Source organism: Equus przewalskii, chromosome 11 (assembly GCF_037783145.1).
Source record: "Equus przewalskii isolate Varuska chromosome 11, EquPr2, whole genome shotgun sequence".
NCBI lineage: Eukaryota > Metazoa > Chordata > Mammalia > Perissodactyla > Equidae > Equus > Equus przewalskii.
Window position 1 is genome coordinate 13,225,226 of NC_091841.1, and position 24,186 is coordinate 13,249,411.

The following is a 24,186-nucleotide window of genomic DNA, read 5'->3' on the forward strand; positions in this document are numbered from 1 at the left end:
TATACAAGTCTTTGCCTGGAATACCAGTGCTTTTATCTGTTGTGGAAATGAACAAAAACAACACAGATGGGAACAGAGGTTATTTACTAAGTGTTTGCTGTTTAGAAATATGGTTAACCACTATCATCTGACACTGGTGGAAGATGAGAAAGTTGAAGAAAGTAAAAGTGAAGCTCAGGATTAGAGTTCAGCAACCGGTTTAATGGTGGTGTCATTTAAAGTGAAAAACAATAGCTTTAAGTAATAGAAGTAGTGAATTATCAATACAATTTTAAAAAGTGAAAATCTATGCCTTACACTATACGAACTGCAGATATGCCTAGGTGCTATCAGGATGCCCAAGTTGATTTAGAAGTACTGTTTTATTTATTTTGATCTTTCTCTTTTTTATTTTTCGTTAATGCTGAGGTTAGTATTAATATTGCCACCATCACTCTGTCACAACTTCAAAGTCCAGGAGCACTGCAGAGAATGGAGGTGAAGAATAGCACTGTGAATACTGAGTTCTTTCTCCTGAGATTTCGTGACCATCCAGAAGTTCAGAGTGTTCTTTTAGCTGTGTTTTTTTTTTTTTTTTTTTTAATCTATTCTGTTATCCTTATGGGGAAACTTGGGATGATTTTATTAATCATGATCGGTTCCCACTTGCACATCCATATATACTTTTTCCTCTGCATATTGTCCTTCATAGATACATGCTACTTTTCTGTCATTGCCCCAAAATTACTTGTGGTCTTGGTTTCCAATAAGAAGACCATTTCTTACAAAGTCTGTGTTGCACACTTCTATTTTTTCTGCTCTCTGGTTGACACAGAATCTTTCCCCTTGGCTGCCATGGCTTATGACCAGTACATAACAACTGAATCCACTGCTTTATACTGTTATAACGTCCAAGAGGATTTGCTGACAGCTTACAATTGGAATATTTGGGGGGGTGACACCATGAGCTGAATTATTAACACTACTAATACTTTACAGCTATCTTTGTGCTCCAAAGAAATTAACTGTTACTTTTGTTGTGTCTCCCCACTCTTCTCTCTGTCTTGCACAGACGCTTACATGCATGACATGGTTCTGGTGGTCTTTGCTAGTTTGGTGGAGGCTAACTGCCTTCTAACAGTTCGTCTCTGCATCAGAGCAGCTATTGTTACAAGTTCTGCTGAGGGAAGAAGAAAAGGATTCTCCACTTGTGCTTCCTGGAAACCAGACTGTGGTCACTATTTTCCATGGAACCTCAATCTTTATTTGTGCTCCAGGACTGATCATTCCTTGAATATGGACAAAGAGACCTCTGTGATCTATACATTTATAGAACTTATGTTGAACCCTTTAATTTGCAGTCTAAGGAACAAAGATGTCAAAAATTCCTTTAGGAAAGTGATTAGACAAAAATTGCTTTCTTAAGAAAAGATGTAACTGAGTTTGACAATATTTAAACCCGTCTGTTTCTTGAATTTTGATTCTAACTGATGGAAAAGTCAGTTTAATACGGATGTTCCCTAATTCTGTGCATAATGAGGCCTCAACCACAGAACAGGGTCAGAGTCTAACCTCAGAACCAGGTCCTCTTACACCACTTGTATTATGTTTAATGCTTTATTGTTTTAAAGTTGACATTTTTATCACTCTTCTTCAATGTTGCTGGATGTGTAATTAGTATTGTATATTGAGGATAACTTGACATTTTCTACGGAGGATAATCCATCTAACAAAGGAAAATCAAATATGCTTGCACCATTTAAATCTTTAATTCCACTTTTAAGAATTGAACCTATAAAAGTTCACCACTTTCAAAAGTATCCATTGCATCATAGTTTGCAGTAGAAAATGATTGAAAATAAACTAAATGTCTATTAACAGTGGACAGGTTAAAAAATAAAGTCGAATTTTTCAAATATTTATTCCAGGGCCAGATTTACCCTGCACATAATGTTCTAAATCTCATATTCTTACTCCTTTTTTCTCTCCATCCTAATTTATTTTTTTGATGAGGAAGATTAGTTCTGAGCTAACACCTGTGCCAAACTTCCTCCATTTTGTATGTGGCACGCTGCCACAGCATGGCTTGATGAGCACTGCATAAGTCTGTGCCCAGAGTCTGAACACACACATTCGGGGCACCAAGGCAGAGCATGAGAACTCAACCACGACCCCACTGGCCTAGACTCCCAATCTAAATTTTTAACAAAGTTACTCCCAATACTGGATAAGCCATTGACATATCACAACCTTCTTTCTGTGACAGAAAATAGATGCAGTTGACTGAGATGCTTTTTCAATTAATTATTCCATGTGAATACATGCACCTTGTAGCTTAGCTGTTCAAATTGTACTCACTCTAAAAAACCTTCCTCAAATACTAACTCCTATATAATTTTTCTGACCACACTTCAATTATAGATAACAGCTCAAGTTCTAAACCTCACTAGAATCTTAAATGTGCTTCTTTTAAGACTGTGAGCTTTTTCTGTCTAATCATAAGTTATTTGTGTCTGTTCTAACCCTCTACTAAATATATTCATTAATTTTTATCCTTTATTTGATCCTTTGTCTCTTTATAACAGTATCTTCCCTAGTGTAGATAATGAGTAAATTTTTATGAAATAAGTAAGAGTAAGTTTACTTTGAATTATTTATAATTTAGATTATATGCCTAGAATAGGCCTAGTGTATATATGTCTCCTGCAGTTTTTTTGGTTCATCCTCCAGAGGAGTATTCTATGCACACATGACTATTACCTAATATTATGAAGTATAGTGAGATTTTTTAAAACTATTTGCATTTATCAACTAAATAAAAGTCTAGCCCTTAAAATATTTTCTCAAGAATATATTCAGAGTGAAGTCTCTTGATTGGTAGGCCAAATGTCTGTGAAAATGTCTGAGGGAGACTATCATCTGAGAGCCAGAGGTTGGAAGTGAAACCAACAAATGGTGGGATGATAGCTTGGTCAGCTTCTGGGGCATGACCCATAGAAAAGGTATGGATGGAAAGACCAAAGTAAGTCTTAACATAAAGATGAGGCTGAATAGTGAGAGAGAGAATGAACTAGAGATTAAAGCCTTCCGATGATAATAATGTATGTTGGCTTCTAAACCTAGACCATAGTTCCATTCACCACGATGGAACTAACTTTAGAAGAAGAGTTTTGTCCATACAGATCAGTAGTGAGGCAGGGCTCTGGAAAATATGGGCTTTCAGTAAGGAAAAATGGAATGGTAGCTTGAGAAGGATAAGAACCAAGTGTTTCTACCTAAACACTGAGCAGGAAATATACTTTGAAGTACATGGGTTTATCACAACAGATAGATATTGGATCATTTGCAGCTAACTGTGCCATTTCAGCCATGGCCTTGGAATAAGAACACACAAAATGATATAAGATGAAGTACTCTCATGTCATGAAGCTCCAAACATGACATGAGGCTAGGATGGAATCTGACAGACTGGGTGAGCAGGCTCTAAAGTTAACATAGATGGATCCTGGAGACTCCCTTTCATCGCATGATGCCATGAATGATACCATGTTTTCCTTCAGCACTAGGAGTTTTGTACCTGATGGGGAGTTAGTTTTGTAAGGTCTGAGAGCTAACAAATAAATTATATTATAAGCATTTAAACTGAGGACAGTCTTACTTCAAAGTCTCTCCCATCTTTATTATTTTCTTAAAATGAATACAAAACAAACCCAAAAAACCTTTGTTTCCTGACCATTTATAAAGGCTATTAAGTCAAAGTCTTTAAAGGAAAAAGTAAAGAAAAAAAGGAATATTGTTTTCTTACACATTTATGTGAAACATGGTCAGTGAAGTTAATTTAACATAACCATAATAGGTTTAACTTTTATAGATATGATTATATTTAATACAGTTTTAATAAAAGATGTTGAGTTGGAAAGAGGCTTGGACAGTGATTGATAGCCCTCATTTGTGATATATTCTATGAATAACAAATATATTATTGATATTGTGAAAGAAATTTTTATGAGATAATGAAATGTTCTTGCTAATACTGTTCACTTCATAATGCAAGAAAATAACCTGTTGAAAATTGCATGTTTTTAATACGTTGTTTCACTCCTTATGTTTTTCACAAGTGGATTAATTACTAATCTGAACAGCATATGTGATTAACTTAATTAGGTTTTTGGAATAGATTACAGAATTACCTAACATCCAACCACTCAGTGATGACCACTATTAAAATTTTGCTTAGAAAATGGCCCCAGTTTATTTCACAGATACAGAGACAGCCAATATAAGTCATTACAGATGGAATTCTATTAAATATTGCTTTTCACATTTTTTCCCCAAGGAACCTGTATTTATGTCAATAACTCATTTACCTCAATAACTCTTCCTTTAAAACTTAAACTGTATCAATAAAGCATTTCATTTTTTTTGAACTAGTATAATACTTCAAACACATCGAGGAGATGCAATTCCGTTTTCCAGCGGCTTTTGGAGAAAGTCCAAGTCCTTTTTCCCCAACTTCTGTTCACACAGTTTCTATATCATTTTCAATACCAACATATTTTTTCTCCAGGGTGAGGGCAAGAAGGGAAATCCGCAGGCTGAAGTGAACTCTGTGGAGTGCAATATAAATCTAGAACTGATAATCCTGGGGATGTCCTTTGATATAACTGAGGCAGAATGTTGAGGAACAGTCTGAGAATATTTTTACAGCAACTAATCCCTGTCCTAGATTCTGATTTCAGCCTAGGCCAAAAGACAACAAGTGCAGATGTATTTCATCTAAAATGAACATAGTTGAATAAAATTAAAGAAGGGAGTTCTTTTTCAGTAAATTTACAGAGGTTTATTTTTGCATCAGATCTTCAGGCCACAACATTCATTGATTCAATAGATAGTTTTGAATGGCATACTGTAGCTGAGCATTATAAATAATAATGCAAAACAAATGGTAAACAAGACAGCCAAGTGCTATCTGGAACTTATAGTCCAGGGAAGGAGATTTCTTTTATACCTATTTATTCATTTACTACTTACTGAATTCTAAGTATTATGATGGAAGATTTACAGGGTGATACTAGTATATAGGAGAGATACAAACAAACATAAATTAATCCAGTAACACTCCCTTCTGGCTGAGCAAGTCGATTAAACACATTGTTTAAAAAATATATATTGAAGCCTAATGGAGGGCAAATTGAATTGACATGAGGGTTGTAATTTTTTTGCCCATTCTATCTCACTGGGACATACCCATGAACACAGAAGGGAAGTATAAAATGATCCTCTTTGCAAAACAGCAAAGTAAACCTATTAGTACTCTTCCTTAGTGTTGAGAGATAATTTAGATAAATAACGACCGCTCCCTACACTTGATCTAGGCACAAAGATAACTAAAAATAGTTATCTATAAGGTGTATCTTTGAGACTACACGAATGTATGTCGAAGTACCTGAACTTTAGCTTTCAGAATCTTTAAATGTATATTTTTGGATGAAAATACAGTTTCACCCAGAACATACTTTAGTGTTAATTGCTTTTTTCAGGACACCTTTCACATCCTTGTTCCTTAAGCTGTAGATCAGTGGGTTTAACATAGGGATGACAACTGTGTAGAAAACAGAGGCCATTTTGTCTGTGCCCATGGAGTATCTTGAACTGGGTCGGAAATACATGAACAGGAGTGTTCCATAAAATATAGCAACAGCGGTTAAGTGGGAGGCACACGTAGAAAAGGCTTTTTGTCTCCCTTCAGCTGAGTTCATTCTAAGGATAGTAGTTATGATGTAGCTGTAGGAGAGCAGGACAGTGACAATGCTGGACCCTACAACACAGCCAATGAAAGTGAACATTATTATCTCATTGATGGATGTATCTGAGTTGGACAGGGCTAGTAAGGGTGGGATGTCACAGAAAAAGTGATTGATTATATTAGAATTGCAGAATGGCAATTGAAATGTGCAACAGGTATGGATTGCTGAATCTACCAAACCAACAATATAGGCAATGGCCACTAGCTGGGTACCGACTCTCCTGGACATGGCAACTGTATAAAGAAGTGGATTGCAAATGGCTACATAACGGTCATATGCCATGGCAGCCAACATGAGACATTCCACATCTGCAAAGGCCCCGAAAGAATACATCTGAATAGCACATAAACTATATGGAATTCTCTTTTGCTCAGATAAGAAATCAGTCAGCATCTTGGGAGAGACAGTGGAGGAGTAGCAGACATCACAGAATGACAGATTGCTCAGGAAATAATACATGGGTGTGTGGAGTCTGGCGTCCACATTGACCAGCAAGATCATCCCTAGATTGGCAATCAAAGTTGTGCCATAAACCAGCAGAAAGAGCACAAAGAGCCCCTGCTGCACGTCCTGTCTGTCAGAAAGACCTAGGAATATGAAGTCAGTAAACACGGTGCAGTTCTCAACAGCCATCATTCAGGTCTGGAAATCCCTGGATGTGAAAGAAATAAAAGGATGTGGAGGGTAACATCATCTTACTATCTTACTAGTTAAACTGCTGGTGCTTTCTATTTTTCAGTAACTACAAAAAGCGGCAAATCATGCTAAGTCTATTTTAGGTAAACTGACTCTCCTGGAAATATATCCAATTTAGTATAAATCAATAAAATAATTATAATAACATTGCCTGCGTTTGTATAGCACCGTAGAGAGTTTGTGGGAAAATTTCATCAAAATTAAATCAGTATGTTTCCGTACTAACCTAAGTATTATGTATGATCATTTTTGCTATTTTTATCTAATGTTAAGATTTGATGTCCTCAGGGTCCAGACAATGGTTCTTGCAATTGATCCGTCCAGACAGCACACATCTTATGACAAGTTTGTTATTTTTTTCAGTGGCATAGGAATGTTGTTATATACTGTAATAGAGAAGTATATTTAAGTGAGAGGTGCAGGTAGTAAATATATTCCTTTGTTATTCCCTCATAATCCAATATTATAGAGTAGGCATGTCTATGGCAGGTTCCTAGATAAAATATGACTCCACTTGTCTACTAAACTCTCAGGTCTTAGGCGGTCTCAATATACAAGGGATAGAGACAGTCTATGACCAGAAGCCAGTGAACCTATTCATCAGCAGATTACATGTGTAGGACACATGATAAAAGTCCTTATGTGTCCATAGTCCCATGATGTCAGAGAGAGTCATATCTGAACTGTGTCCCACCCCAATCCCTAGAAATTGTGATATTGTTATATCGTTTTCTTTAATCATCATTTCCCTTACGTGTTTCTGAAATCTGCCTTCCTTTGGTTTCAAAGAGATGGTGGTCCTTGGGAGGCCAAGTGAATTCTATGTTCCATTGCTATATTTTACCCAAACAAATTATGTTGTATATAATGTCATACATGACCTTCTCTGTTCTATGAGGATATAAGAAAAGTGGAGTTGAGGGTAGACGAAGAACAGAAAAAGAATATATGAATAATGATCTAGCAATCATTGTGCAAGTCTCCAAACCTTTGGCCTAAATTCACTTTAATATCTGTCCCTGAAGATGCAGCATTCAACAATTGCTTTCCTTTAAAACTAAAAATATTTTTAAAACTATATAAAAGTGCAGGGAAAATATTTAAAATGATAAAAATGTCCAACCGTTTTCAGAAACCATACTTACATTTTATCATCTCCCTGCTGTCTATGTATATATGAATATAATATAAATAGATCAAAAAAAGTAATTGAAATAAAAGTTGTAGAATATTCCATACCCTCATTTTCTTTTATAACATGCTTACAGTCAAGAAAGGATAAAAGAACTAAGGAACTATAACATATAAATCAGAGAATCAACAAAAAACATTAGTACCTGGCTCAGAACTACTCTTTTGTTGCATGCAGTTCTGTCTATGGGAGGGTTTAGCATTGTCTCCTGACTGACCTGAGTTATATAACCATCTTTGATCTGGTCCCTGGGTGTTGAACACTTGCTCTCTCAGGAATAAGTGACAGATATACTAATATGGCTTATCATCTGATCTTTCATACAGTGAGGGTGATTATGAAAGAAATACAGAAGATTTTGAAAAATTTTTCTTCTGTCCCTCTCTGCCTTAGTGCCTAATACTGTGCTTATTTTCCAATAATAAAATGACTCCAGTCAATAGTGCATTTTATTTCTAGCTCACCAACTCCTTTGTAAGCATTATCTTTTAATTCCATAAGTTACAAAACAAATACACAACCCACTCATGCTCATAAACTTACACAGACAAACATACACAAACACTCTCCATGAAACACAAAAAAAGTTTTTTGTAAATAAAATTTATGTTGTAAATAAAAACTTTTACAAACAAAATTTTGTAAAAACAGTAAAAAGACTGACTGTATTCACACTGCCTAGGGATAACTTGACTTTTTCCTATATTATTTAATTTTTACTTTTTTGGATTTTTGAGGAAGATTAGCCCTGATCTAACATCTGCCACCAATCCTCCCCTATTTGCTCAGGAAGACTGGCCCTGAGTTTACATCTATGCCTATCTTCCTCTACTTTATATGGGGTATGCCTGCTAGAGCATGGCTTGACAAGTGGTGCGTAGGTCTGCACCCAGGGTCCGAATCAGTGAACCCCGGGCTGCCAAAGTGGAACATGTGAACTTAACTGCTGCACCAGCAGGCTGCCCCGATTTTTACTTTTTAAATAAAAATGATTCCAGAAAAAAAAACATATTCATATACATATACATACTGATGCTAATAGCCACTTGGTTTATATACAGTTCTTCATACCATAAAAATTCTGATATGTGTATAATTATACCTAATTAATTTATCGTAGCCAGGTGTTTCTTTAAAATGGATTCTAACAAATGGCCTTACAGAGCAAAGAGATTTGAATTTAAATAAAGGCATTTTTGACCTTTTTACCATTCTCAGTTGTTTTATATCATCTAATTATCACCACACATTATCATGTTTACATATAGTATCTCATGCGTTCTGAGTTGTCTCTAACAATCTCATACTATGAAACAGAAGTTGGAATGCAGGGTGATATGGAAACTTCTAGTCCCATACACATTGTTTACTTGAATCCATAGAAATTGCTAACAATAGATTCCTGAATATAGTGCAATGAAACAATTTGTCTTAAAGATAGCTCTCTTAAATAATCTCATGCAATGCTAAAGTGTATTTATGTTAAAGTGACATTTGAAAATTAACAAAATTAATGACCCAAGAACTCCTATATTTATGGAAGAACTGAGAGAGCACTCAATTCCCACTTCTAAACCAAGGCAGAATCACAAAAGTGACTGAGGATAAAAGGGTTGGCATATTGGGAGTTAAGCCGTTTTATTTTTCTTTAGCTGGGCATTTGAAAATAATGTCGGTGGGACAAGAAAGTGAAGAGGGCAGCTGCATTGCACAGTTCCAGAAACCAAATAGAAAATCAAGAAATTGGTGCTCTTTTATGTTGTGCAACCTGGAAGCTGTGGCCACAATCTCTGTATTGTCCATTTATTGAGTAATACTTTATCCTGTGTGTGAATCATTGCTCTACTTTTACCAGTGCCGGTTGGATGTGTTCTTTAAATGCCTACAGTTGATTGATATTTCAAGAAAGTGTATAATAATCATGAACATTAAGCTGTACAACTTGAGTCTTAATACAGTTAATTTATTACCACAAAATCTGTAAATACAAAATTTGTGTAAAAAACAACAGAAGTAAGGTGTGCAAGACGTAAGAGGTTATGCATTTAAATCTTTCAGGTAGTTTCATATTTCTTCTGAAACCTCACCTGGAATAAACAGAAACATAGATTTTGCAGTTATTTTTGTTTCCAAATCATGCCTTTGCCTAATTTGTTGTTATGGAGTTTACTGCTGCTTTCTATAAAGACAGATTACTCTTCAGGCAAAATCCAATGAAATTAATGTCTTTTTAATTTTTGGAAAAGTGATAATTGTTAATGCCTTTTCATAATGTGTTGCTGTTATTTATGTAATGACTCCAATACTAAAATGCCGAATGTAATCCTGTGGGAGATATTGTCGATGCAAGTCTCAAACCACCTAACTAATTGCCGATAATTTTCCATCAGGTAAACCTAAGAAAATGACATATTTCTGGTACCTAAGAGCTTTACTACCATTGCCCACTTCTCTGGTGCAAATTTGAAAGAGACAGAGTCATCTTTGGTCACCTTCTTCTGATTCCTTTCCATACTCATTTTCCCTCAGGTCTTTCGTGGCTCCAGGGATGCCAAATTTCTTCAGGCTACACTCTGTTTAGGCAGGATTCAGACTTTATTTTCATAAACATGGTTTCCCCTGCAGACCACGTAGTCTAACTCTCACTCCCGATTAAATCTAGAGCATGAGTAGAAATGTACTGCTGAAAATTGGATAACCTAACTTACTTCCCAAAGAATTTATGTTTTAATAGAGAATAGCTGGTGCCACTGATAACTCTAAACATAATGCTACATGGGTATCTATCTACTTATAAACTCTTTCCTTCAGAAAATAGTCGTATAGCCCTGAGTCACGGGCCATTATGAATATGTTCAGTTCTGATAATGGTATCGAAGAAAACCAGGTTCACTAAATCTCCTTATTCTTACAAACAATATTAGAAGCGCTCATGGCTTGAAGAAGACATCTTTGATTTTAAAAAAAGCAGCAAGTTCTAATAACAAAAGAGATAGTTATTCTACGAAATATTTTATGAAAGTTGCTCCTTTTATTTTACAAAAATATCCTGAAATTTAATATAAGACATTACTACAGTTGAAATTTTGTAATAAGAAAGATCTGAAGTTTCTTATAAACTAATAGTGTATAAATTTTGCTTTTGAAAAAACTTTTTGATATCTAATGCACGTATAGAGAGTGGTTAAATAAGTATACAGCTAGATAAGTTTTCCACAAAAAGAAATACCCCTGTAACCAGGACCCAGACCAAGAAACAGAATATTACTAGAATCTACAATGCCTTCTACGTCATTCTCTTGTCACTGATCTCCTACTCTAAAGGAGTACTTTCTTTCTTGACTTTTACCATGATAGATTAGTTCCTATTTTCTTACCCACACAAAAGTGGATGTATACAGTATGCACTGCTTCATTCCACGCCAAACACTTGTGCTGTCCATTCATGTTGAATGGATGCAATTGCAATACATTCGATCTCACTGTTGTATAGTGTTCTTTTGTACAAATATATCATTATTTATTTACCTACTTTCATGTTGATAGGCAGTTGTTTTTCCTTTTCCTGTTACCAATAATTTTAGTGTGAACATTCTTGTACATGTCTTTTAATAAAGATAGACACTCGTTTATCTTGCTTATAAAATAAGGAGTTGAAATTATTTATGAGTACCAGTGTACACAAAATTTTGATTTAGTAAATATTTAGTCATACAGTTTTCTACGAAGTATGCCAATCTACACTTTCACTATCACACTTTCAGTGTGTGAGTCTTCTGGCTTTTAAACATCTTCACCAACACTTAATGTTGTCTTCCACTTTAATTTTAGCCATTATGTATAGTATTTTACTTCCCTGGTGACTAATAATGTTGGATATCCACTTTTGTTTTTTTGAGGAAAATTAGCCCTGAGATAGCATCTGCCGCCAATCCTCATCTTTTTGCTGAAGATGACTGGCCCTGAGCTAACATCCATGCCCATCTTCCCCTACTTTATATGTGGGATGCCTACCACAGCATGAGTCGACAAGTCGTGTGTAGATTTGCACCTGGGATCTGAACGAGCAAGCCATGGGCCACGAAAGCAGAAAGAGCAAACTTAACCACTGCACTACTTGGCCAGTCCTCGATATCCTCTTTTATGAGATGTCTTGTAATGTCAAAATGCAGAATAGAAAGGCAGTTAAATGAGTTCAGCTTGATGGTTCTGAGGGTCCTGCAACTCATGCTCAACCTATAAGCCATCATTGCCACCTCTATTTGGGGTCAAATGGCCTAGAGATGTAATGTTTTCCATTGATATGAATATATCCCCACCCATCTGCTATTTTTTAATCACCCCAAATAGAAATGAGTATATGCATTGATAGATTTATATTAACATAGGTATAGAATATGATAGCTAGATGTTTAATAAAGAACATTTATTTAGAGCCTCGCTTTCGACAAAGTGGAAACTGAGGCCCAAAGAGGAAAAGTGATTTGTTGAAGGTCACAGTTACAGTGAGTTGAGAGTAGTCATTCAGACCCAATTTTGCTGTCATTGCTTCTCCAGTTCATAGATGTTTCTACAGAAGATTTCAACCTAGGTTAAATTTTCTGCCTCATCAGAAAGAGCCACATACTTATTGATTTAGTAAGAATTATTACTGTTTTATTTTTAAAACGTTGCTAAGGAGCTTTTCACCAGTATGGAGCTAGTTGCTTGTTTCATTATACATAGATCTAGTTGTCATCACTGGTTGAGTTTATGTTTAGGGATATCAATGCCTGAGCAGAAATAAGGAGCAATGATAAAAAACTGATCTATAACACTGAATCATTACACGAATTACTGAGGGATGCTATATATTGAGTGCCAGAGATGGGAAATGGAATCTACAAATGGTAGGATGATAGTTTGGTCAGTGACTGGGGCCTGACACATAGAGAATATCTGGCTATAAAATCTAGAGCAAGTGCTAAATCTGAAAGTGACGTAGAGTAGCAAGACAGAGTATAAACCAGTGAGGAAGACCTTGTAATACTGAAAGTGTTCGCTGGTTTATGAATTGAAATCACAGTTCCATTTACTGCAGTGAATACTATCTTTAAAGTTTTGCCTACGCAGATCTGTGGTGAGGTAGGGCTCTGGCCAACCTAAGCTTTCAATAGGGAAAAACAGAATGGCAGCCTGAGGGTGACGAGAACCAAATGCTTCTTCCCAAATACTGAGCAGGTAATGTTCTAGAAAGTGCATGGCTTCAGCACAACACATAGATATTGGTTTCTTCGCAGCTAAGTGTGCCATTTCAGCCATGGTCTTGGGATAGGGCTACACAGAATAAAATAAAATATGGTACACTGGGTTTCATCATCTAAACTCATTTCTTGGCCATGTGGGTTCTGGGACTTAGATTAGTAGAGCAGTTTCAAGCATCTGGCTTGGACATGAGAATGGTATGGCTAGCATGGGAATCCATGAAGTAACCTCTAGTCAACTCGAAGAGTGAAGGCAGGGTCAGGAAAAGTATGTCCTAAGGTCGCTGGGTAGAGAGCTTGTAATATGACTTGAGGCTAGGATCTGCAACTAGAATCTGACGGATTAGGTGGGCAGACTCTAAAGTCAACAAGGATCCATACTGGAGACTTCTTTTCATGACAAAAATGTCATGAACGATACCACCTTTTTACAGCAGCAAGGATTTTACCCCTGATGGGGAATTAATAGACTTTGTATGATCTTAAAGCTTTCTTCATTAACCTCAGATATATATATATATTTCCTTATAATGCATATGTTAATCCCATATTAAAGAGATGGGGAAACAGACTCAATAAGATTAACTAATCTAAGATCACATAGCTAACAAGTAAATGATAGTGCAGGTTTCCCCTGCTATCCAAAGGATCACTTTAGGCCACTTTGCTTTTACGAAAGACCTATATTAGTACCTATTTACACTAACTTGAAGGAAATTGAAGGGGATTTTTACTTTAATGAAAAAAGGCAAAAAGCAAAAACAGCGTTCAGCACTTGTATTGCGGGGAGCCATTATGGAGGCGGCAGGCACCCAGAGCAGCGAGAGCGGCGCCGCCATCTCCTTCCCAAGGAACTACTCTTGACACGTCAGCATCAAGCGTTATAGCTTTGAGCTGTGTCTGTGAGTATCTGTGCTTTATCTTGAGTATTTTGTTGGGTTACTATTTTGGGTCTGAGAACGCTCAAAAAAGTTTCCCACATAAATTAATGATAAATAATTCTTCTATTAATGCCATTTCGCCTTACAAAAATTTCACAGGAACACTCTACATCAGATCGCGGTGGAAACTGGTGTACAGATTTGAGCTCAAGTCTGTCTGAATTCAAAGTCCAACTTTTGTTTTGAACTCTCTCCCTTCTTGATTATTTTCTTAAACAAAAACGAAACAGAAGCAAACACAAAAATATCCTGCTGTTCTGACCATTTTAAAGTCTATTAAATCCGTGTTTTTAAAGAAAAACTTATAGAAAAAATAGTAAAGGATATTGTTTTTTCCTTAAACATATATATGGAAGATGGCCAGTGAATCCAATTTTACATAACATGAATAGGTTTAGTTTTGTTTTTTTTTTTAAAGATTTTATTTTTTTCCTTTTTCTCCCGAAAGTCCCCCAGTACATAGTTGTATATTCTTCATTGTGGGTCCTTCTAGTTGTGGCATGTGGGACCCTGCCTCAGCGTGGTTTGATGAGCAGTGCCATGTAGGCGCCCAGGATTCAAACCAACGAAACACTGGGCCGCCTGCAGCGGAGCGCACAAACTTAACCACTCGGCCACGGGGCCAGCCCCATAGGTTTAGTTTTAGAGATATGAATATATTTACTGTATTTTAAGAAAGTAGATCAAGCGTAGAAGGGCTTTGGTTCGTGATATAGAGGTCTTAATGTATGAAATCGTCTATGAACAACAAGCACATTATTTGAGATTATAAAGGAAGATATCTAAGAGTAAGAAATATTTTTATTTGTCTTAAAACTCTGTTCAATTAGTAATTGAAGATAGTTAACTTATTGAAAATTGCTTCTTTTTATTTTTTTATTTATTTAGTTTTTTTGAGGAAGATTAGCCCTGAGCTAACTGCTGCCAATCCTCCTCTTTTTGCTGAAGAAGGCTGGCCCTGAGCTAACATCCGTGCCCATCTTCTTCTACTTTATATGTGGAATGCCTACCACAGCATGGCTTGTCAAGCGGTGCCTTGTCCGCACCCCAGATCAGAACTGTTGAAACCCGGACCGCCAAAGCAGGAATGTACGCACTTAACCGCTGTGCCACCAGGCCGGCCCCAAATTGCTTCTTTTTATTGTGTTGTTTCCTTCTTATGATGTCTGATGTATATAACACTCAGCACATTTTATGCACTAAAGGGATATATAAAATTAGAGAAGGGGATCTAAATGAAAAACCTGTATAACCCATTACACTCTCCTCTCAGGAAGAAAAAAAGAGTGTCTCTATGTTCCTTTCTTGACAACGACCTAAAATAAAGTGAATAATTCTGTCAACCTGAAGTATTGTTATGGTTTTCATAATTGGATTAATTGTTGATGACAATGAGAAAAATGTAAACATTTAACTTAAGTTATTAGCACATATATTAAGATAATCTAACATTCAGCTACTCAGCAATGACCACTATTAAAATTGTGTTTAGAATAGGATTACATTTAATTTCACAGATATAGAGAGCCAATATAAATCATTACAAATGGAATACTAATGTAAATACTGCTTTATTCTTTGCATTTTTTTTAACTGAATACATATAAGTTAATAACTCTTCCTTTCAACTTTAATTGTATCAATTGGGCATTAAAGCTGCTTTTTTTTTAAACTTTAAAAAGTTTAATGCTATGAACCCTACAAGAGAGATGGAGCTCTCTTCTCCAGGCCTTTTGAGAAAGAAGGTCCAGCTACATACCGCTAACTTGCATTCATGAAGTTTCTGTACATTTGTCAATTGCCCCATATCTGCTCTCCAGAGTGAGGGCAAGAAAAACATCCACAACTTGATGTGAAGTCTGTGAAGTGCAATATAAATCTAGAGTGGCTGATCCTGGGGATGACTACTGATAATAGTGGGGCAGAATGATGAGGAATAGAGGATCCAAGAAGTTCCCTACATTAAATGATCCCTGTTACTGATACTTATTCAATCTGACCAAAAGACAAGAAGCACAGAGGGATATCATCTAAGATGAACACACTAGAATAAAACAAAATAAAATAAAGGGAGTTGGGTTTTTTTTTTTTTGTAAATGTGCAGAGGCTTTTTTGCATCAGTTTTATAAGGGACACTCATTCGTTTAGTCAATATTTTTAATGGCATCCTGGAGCCAAACATTGTAAATAGCAAAGTAAAAATATTGGTGAACATGATAGACAATGACCTTGCATTTGTGGAAATTTGAGTTAGGGCAGAAGTTTTTAACTTATTCATATGTATTCATTTAGTACTTGTATACTTCTAAGTGTTATGACAGAACATTTATAGAGTGATATTAGTACTTAGGAAGGATACAAACAAACCTAATTTAATCCAGTAAGGGCCCCTTCTGTCTGAGTAAGTTTACTAAACTTTATAGTTTAAAGGGATAATTGGAGCCTTAACAGGGTAAGTTGAATTGACATGCATGGAGGGGTTGCTCTGCCTATGCTATCTCAGTGGGATACAACCAAGAACAGAGAAGGGAGGTCTAAAAGGACCCTCTTTGCAAGCTAATTTATTACTACTCTTTCTTAGCTTGGAGAGATGATTAAGATCAGAAATGACTACTCCCTACACTCAATTTAAGCACAAAAATAGAGAATGCAAAAGAACTAAAAGATGTATTGGCGACACTGCAGGAATCTATGTCAAAGTAACTGAATTTAACTCTCAGAATCTCTAAGCAAATTTTTTTAGTGAAAACTCAATTTCACCCAGAAGATAATTTAGTGCTAATTGTTTTTTTCAGGGCACTTTTCATATCATTATTCCTTAAGCTGTAGGTCAGTGGGTTTAACATAGTGATGACAACCATGTAGAAAACAGAGACCATTTTGTCTGTGTCCATGGAGTAACTCAAGCTGGGTCGCAATGCATGAACAGGAGTGTGCCATGCAATATAGCCACAGGGGTTAAGTGGGAAGCATAGGTGGAGAAGGCTTGGCGTTTCCCCTCAGCTAAGTTCATTATAAGGATGGTAGTTATGATGTAGCTATAGGAGATGAGGACTGTAATGATGCTGCAACCCAGAGCACAGCTACTATAAGTGAACATCACTATTTCATTGGTAGTTGTATATGAAGTGGACAGGGCTAGTAAGGGGGGGACGTCACAGAAAAAGTGATTGACGGTATTAGAATTGCAGAATGACAACTTAATCGTGCAAACAGTGAAGATTGCCGAATACATCAAGCTTTCAATGTACACAGTGGCCACTAGCTAGGTACAGTTTCCTGGACATGACAATTATATAAAGAAGTGGATTGCAAATGGCTCCATAACAGTCATATGCTATGACAGCCAACATGAGGCATTCTACACCTGCAAAGACCCCAAATAAATACACCTGAATTGGACATAAATTATATGGAATTGCCTTTTGCTTAGATAAGAAATCAGCCAGCATCTTGGGAGAGACAACAGTGGAATAGCAGGCATCAAAGAACGACATATTCCTCAGAAAGTAATACATGGTTCAGTGAAGTCTGGAGTTCATCTTGATCAGCAGGTCTTCCCTAGATTGGCAATCACTGTTATGTCATAAACCAGCAGAAAGAGCACAAACTGGCCCTGCTGCACATCCTGTCTGTTAGAAAGCGCTAGGAATAGGAAGTCAATAAACACAGTGCAGTTGTCAACAGCCAACACTCAGGTCTGGAAATCCCTGGTTGCGAAAGAAAGAAATGGAAGTGGAGGGTAACATCATCTTACCATTTTAATAGTTAAACTGCTGGTGTTTTCTATATTTCAGTAATTATTAAAAGAGATAAACAATGTTAAGACTGCATGAGATAAACTAACTTTTTGGAAATATATCCAATTTAATGTAAATTGACAATGATAATGATAATATCACTTTTATTTAACATTGTACAGAGTTTGTATCACAGTTTCATTCAAATTAAATTATGCTCTTTCCACACCAACCTATGTAGTATTGATGATATGCTTTGCTACTTCTAGCATACTGAGAAATTGATGTCTCTGAGTTGAGGCAATACTTCTCAATTTAATTGGTCCACAAAACCCTCATCTTCTGACACACTTGTTATTTTTTTTTTTTCAAAATTGCACAAATTTTGTTATATCCTGTAATAGAGAGGCATAGTTAAATAAGAGATGTAGGTAACGAACACATTTCTTTGTTTTTCCCTTATCATCCACAACTGTGGAGCAGGCAGATCTCTGGCAGATTCCTGGATATAACAGGCCTTGGATATATCCAGCCTCAATTAACAAGGGATAGAGATAGATGTCATCCAGGACTCACTGGAGCGGGGAGGATTGTAGTTGTTGGACAACAGAGTGGGAGGGTCTCCATGAGTGACGCACTACAGTGCACAGACAAGCATGTGCCAGGCCTATCCTGGCTCGTACAAAATCTATTCACCAGCAGAACAGATGTGTAAGACACATGATAAAAGTTCTCTTGTGTCCACAGTCCCATGATATCAGAAAGAGTCATATCTGAAGTGTACCCCATCCCAATCCCTAGAAGTTTTAATATTGATTTACTTTTTCTTTGATGTCTATTTCTCTTAAATATCTCTGAAATTTGTCCCCCTTTCGTGTAAAAGAGCTGATGGTCGTTGGAAGGCTAATTAAATTATATGGCCCACTGTTTATATTTTACCCAAGTCAAATATGTTATATATAATATTGTCTATGACCTCCTCTGTTCTCTACAAATATAAGAAAAGTGGAACTGAAGGTAGATTAAGAACAGAAAAAGAGTATCTAAATAATGCTCTAGTGATCATTGTGCAGGTCTCCAAACCCTTGGTCTGAACTCGTCTGAATATCTGTCTCTGTATAAAGATTTAAAAAATCCCTTCCTTAAAAAGAAAACATATTTAAAAAATGTTAAATACAGGTAAGATTAAAAGCAAAAACTGGCCACATACACGATCCATACTTGTATTTTATAGTATTGTCTGCTGTCTATGTATATATGTATTTAAAATAAATAGCCTGATGAAAGTGATTAAAATAGGTTTGTATAATATTTTATACCTTCCTTTACTTTTGTAACACAGTTTCAGCATAAAAAGTGTAAAGTAAATAAACAAATCTAAACTATAAATAATAAAAACAACAATACGTTTTTATATGTATTCCAGAACTACTGACACATTTGTTTCATGCAATTCTACCTTCAGAAGGGTTCAGCATTGTCTCCTCGTTGATCTGGATTATATAACCATCCCTGGTCTGGTCCCTGCATGTTAAACACTTGGTCTCGGAGGATTAAGTGACAAATATGATAATATGATTTATCATCTGTTATTTCCTACAGGATGGGTGACTGAGAAAGAAATAAGGACTTTTTTAAAATGTTACTTTTGTACCTCTCTACCTTACTGTAGCCCAATATCATACTTATTTAACAATAGTAAAATGACTACGGTCAATTTGTGAGCATGCTTATTTCTAGCTCAACAATCCTTATAAAGGCATTTTTTTAAATTCCAAAATTAAGGAAAGAAATGCAAACCCACTTATGCTCACACACTTACACAAACACACCTACACAAACATTCTCCCATTAAACTTATTCACAAAATAAACATTTTTGTAAATACAGACAAAAAACTGACTATAATCACAGTGCATACAAATAACTAGACTCTGTTGCCTATGTAAGCAGATTTTTGATTTTTAAACAAAAATTATGTCAGAATAAACATATTTTATATATTTAAATGAGTGTTTTGAATAGAGGCAATGCATTCCTTTCTATTGATGCATGTTAATTTATGCAACCTATCCTCTGCTAATGGTCACTTAGATTATAGACAATCTTAGTATCATAAAAACTCTGATATGAATAAAATTATACTTACATAGTGTTTCCTAGTCATTTCTTTCTGTAAAATAAATTCTAAGAAATGACCTTTAATAACAAAGAGAGTTAACAGTAAAAAAGGAGAATGGAGGCCTTTTTAGGATAGATGTTTTATATTATTTAATTATCACCACATCTCATATATTTTATATTATCATTTATGTCTTCAGTTGTCTCTGACAAATTCATTATATAATACAGAAATTGAAACCCAGAGCTGATAAGTCTACTTGTAGTGTCTCTGAGACCGTAATCTACCTTGACTTCATAGAAATTGCTCACAATAGATTCCTGAATACAGTGCAATGAAACAAATTTGACTTAAAACATAACTCTCTTAAATACTCTTATGGAATGTTAAAGTGTGTTATGTTAAAGTGATACTTGAAAATTCAAAAACTTAGTGACCCATAGACTCCTAGATTTCTGAGAGAACTGAAAGACCATTCAATTTCCACTTCTAAACCAAGGTAGGATCTCAACAGGGATTAAGGGCAGAAGGGTTGCCACATTGCGATATAATCTGTTTTATTTATGTCAGCTGGGCACTTGAACTTTATTAACTTGATGTGAAGTGAAAAAGATGCTCCATTCTAAGAAACAAATAGAAAATAAAGAAGTTGATGTCCTTTGACATTGTAGAACCTGGCAGCTTAGAGGGATAATCTCCATAATGTCTGTTTACTGAGTAATATTTTAGTATGTGTGTGAATCATTGCTACACAATTACAAGCATAGGTTGCTATGTGTTCTTTAAATGCCTACAGTTACTTAATGTTCAAAAAATGTACAACAACCACAAACATTAGCTCTACATTTTCAGTCTTAATGTAGTTAACTTAACTGCCACAAACCCATAAGTAAAAAATTTGTGTAAACAACAAAGAAGTAAGATGTGCAATTCATGTACCAGATTATACGTTCTAATATGTTTCATATTAATTTCACATTTCTCCTGAAAAATCACCCTAATTAAACAGAAACACACATTTTTATTTATTTTTGTTTACTTATTTGTCTGGTTTGTATTCTGGAGTTTCTTCCTGCTTTTTATAAAGCTAGAATGCTCTTCAGGGAAATTCATTTAAATTGGTATCTTTTTAATTTTGGGCAAAGTGATTTTAATGACAATTTTTAATGTCTTTTCATAATGTGGTGTTATTATTTGTGTGATGATCCCGATACTAAAATATCAAATTTAATCCTGTGGGAGATATTGCCGAGGAAAATCTCAAACCATCAAAGTAATTGCTAGTAATTTTCCATCAGGTAAATGTAAGATAATGATATGTTTGTGATATCTAAGAGCTCTACGACCTTCTCTACTCCTCTGGAGCATATTTGAAGAAGAAGAAGTCTTTGATCACTTTCCTCTGATTCCTTTACACAGTCATTTTCCCTCAGGTCTTCCCTGTCTGCAGCGATGTCAATTTCCTCAGTCTGTACTCAGTTTATCAGGATTAAGAATCCATCTTTATAAACATGACTTCCCTTCCAGATCATGAAGTCTAACTCTAACTGACCATTAATTCTGAAGCATGGGCAATAGTACCTCCTACAAAATAGGATAATCTAAATTACTTCCCAAAGGATTTGTTTTTTAATAGAATGACTTTCTTTAGCTATGGGAGGAAGAGAATTAAGGTAGACTTTAAAGCACCAGAGAAAAACAAGTGAGAAAAAATTCTAAATCTGCATGGCTTTTCTGGTATTGCTGATGCCCCTAAACATAATACTATGTAAGCAACTGTCTGCTTATAAACTTCTTCCAGAAAATGGTTGCCTGGTCCTGAGAATTCAGTGCATGATAGTGCTACCGAGGAAAACCAGTTTCACTAAGTCCACCTATTTCAGGAAATAAGAAAAGCAGTGCCTGTGGGTTACTGAAAACATCTCTGTTCTATAACCAAGGTTGCACTTTTTACTAACATAAAGGATAATCATGGGGCTGGCCCGGTGATGCAGCAGTTAAGTGCAAACGTTCCGATTTAGGGGCCGGGGTTCGCAGGTTCAGATCCCAGGTCAGGATATGGCACCGCTTGGCACGCCATGCTGTGGTAGGCGTCCTACATATAAAGTAAAGGAAGGTGGGCACAGATGTTAGCTCAGGGCCAGTCTTCCTCAGCAAAAAGAGGAGGATTGGCAGTAGTTAGCTTAGGGCCATCTTCCTCAAAACAAAAAGAAAAAAGGATAATCATTTAATGAAATACACTGTGAATGCTGTATCCTATATCAACTTTACCAGAATATCTTGAAAACATGTTTTATATAAGAAACTTGTCAAGATTTAAAAATTAATAATAAAATCCTTTAGTTGATTACAATATGATAGCCAATCATGTTTGTTTTTAGAGAACTTCTTAAAGTTTTGTATCTATATAAACTACGTATATATTTTTTTAAACAGGTGAATTTTTGAAAATTAAAAGTCTTTGTATCCAAACTCTAACCATCTGACCATAAAACAGAATAAAATGAGCATTTCACAGTCTTTCCGTGAGGCCTAGCAAAAATTGATGCTTTATAGGATAGATAGTTTGACATATATTTTAAAAAGTATAGAGAAATGAAATCATTAGGTTTTTATCCTTTAATATCTAGATTCTTTCATTCAATAGCATGTATAAGTTAGTGCCTAAAAACATAGGTTTCCTACCTGTCCCACAAGATGGGCCAAATAAAAATTGGAACCCCAGGCTTATGGCAAGGAAAGGATTTTTATTTTGGGTGATATCAGCCAGGAGATGAGAGTGAGCCCTCAATTTGTCTCATTTCTTCTCATATCCCCAAAATATGGGAGGCCTGGGGTTTTAGTTTTGTGAGGAATGTGGCTGCTTGTAGGAAGGGTAGGGGGAGTCAGTGGCCTTGATGGTCAGAGCTTTCCCACCAGCCTGCATTCTGCCTTGGGATGCTGCTGGTAGAAAAGAGGAGGAGATAATAAGGAATCCAGCTGGCTGTCCTTTCCTGTCTGTCTGCATGGTAGATAATGATTCTGGAGCCAGGAAGCCAGGGAAGAAGTAGGGAATGAGTGCTTGGGTTTTAACTCCATACATACTGGGTTTAATGTAGAGGAAGTGATGTCAGCACCAGTATCATATATAATATTCCTCCATGCTGTTGCATGTGATAATAGTTCATTCTTTCTCTTTGCTGTGAAGTGTCCCAATGAACAAATGTATTATAGATTATTTCTCAAATTCCAAATAATGCTACATTGATCATTTTTTCCACAAGCTTTGGGTGTACATACTCACTTATTTCTATTGGATATAAAACTAGGAATGGAATTTTAGGGCCAGCTGTGATAGATACTGTCTTGCAGTTTTCCAAAGCTGAATGTCAATTCTGACTTCTGCTGTTAATGTGTGAGAGCTGTAGTTGTTCCACAGCCACACAAGCACTCGATATTAATATTGTGAATCGCTTTTATTTTAGCTACTCCTCAGGTGAGTCATAGTACTGTACTATGATTTTAATTTTTATTTTCCTGAACCCTAATAAAGTGTATAACCATTCTGTGTAGTGTCTGTTAAAGTCTGAATACAGAATGGGTGGTCAGTTAAAAGAGCTGTGTTTAAGAGTATTTGAAATTCCACAATTCACACTCTAGCCGATATCATTATTGCCACTGAAGTGAAATCAGCCTAAAGATACAATTCAGTTCTTTGTATGAAGATGAAGCCACTGTTTGTTTTGTTTTGTTTGTTTGTTTGTAAATATTCCCAATAATGGGAATATGTTTACACAGCATTAGAACCACAGATATATAAGGATGGATTATAGCAACTGGAAAAAACTTAGATATACTGTAGTGTGTAACCCTACTTTACAGAGAGAAGGGGACAGAGGTATAGTGAGGAAGAGCGATTTGTGAAACACCATGGTATTTATAATTGCATTGGGTGCCTCATTCACAGCATATTTCTGGAGTTGAATTTGCAGAGAGGTTAAATTTTCTGCCTCTTGCTTTAACAGAAATTCACATATACTGGGTTATATAGCTTACTACTGCTGTATTCTAACAAATGTAGTTATACAGCCTATCACTAGTATGTATTTATCTGTTTACCGTGTTACAGGTTGTTATATTTGGGCATATGGCCCTAATCTACCATCACTATGTCATTATTATCTTTAGAGATTTCAGTGCAAAGGCCATAAGAAAGGAGTCCATATACAGAAACAGGCTTAAACATTACCCACTTCACAAAGTCATTGGCAATATCCTGTTTGAAGAAAAATATTTTCCATCACTTCCTGGTGGATGTGTGAAAACAGTGTTATGTAATAATGTTAAGAGTGGAAGAGGGGCCGGCCCAGTGGTACAGCGATTATGTTCACATGTTACGCTTCTCGGCTCATGGTTCGCCGGTTCAGATCCCAGGTGTGGACATGGCACCACTTGGCAAGCCATGCTGTGGCAGGTGTCCTACATAT

General features: G+C 35.9%; 1 protein-coding gene and 2 pseudogenes across 1 annotated transcript; 1 reads left to right on the top strand and 2 right to left on the bottom strand.

Annotated features, from left to right (window-relative positions):
* The first annotated feature begins 380 nt into the window (after positions 1-380).
* On the top strand, positions 381-1,404 carry LOC139074559 (olfactory receptor 5I1-like; annotated as a pseudogene).
* Positions 1,405-5,480: 4,076 nt separating this feature from the next.
* LOC103544227 (olfactory receptor 5W2-like) lies at positions 5,481-6,422 on the bottom strand. The gene has a single exon (XM_008511079.2). The coding sequence runs from the start codon at positions 6,420-6,422 to the stop codon at positions 5,481-5,483; it is 942 nt and encodes a 313-aa protein (XP_008509301.2).
* Positions 6,423-16,614: 10,192 nt separating this feature from the next.
* Positions 16,615-18,387, bottom strand: LOC139074621 (olfactory receptor-like protein OLF2; annotated as a pseudogene).
* Positions 18,388-24,186: the final 5,799 nt, after the last annotated feature.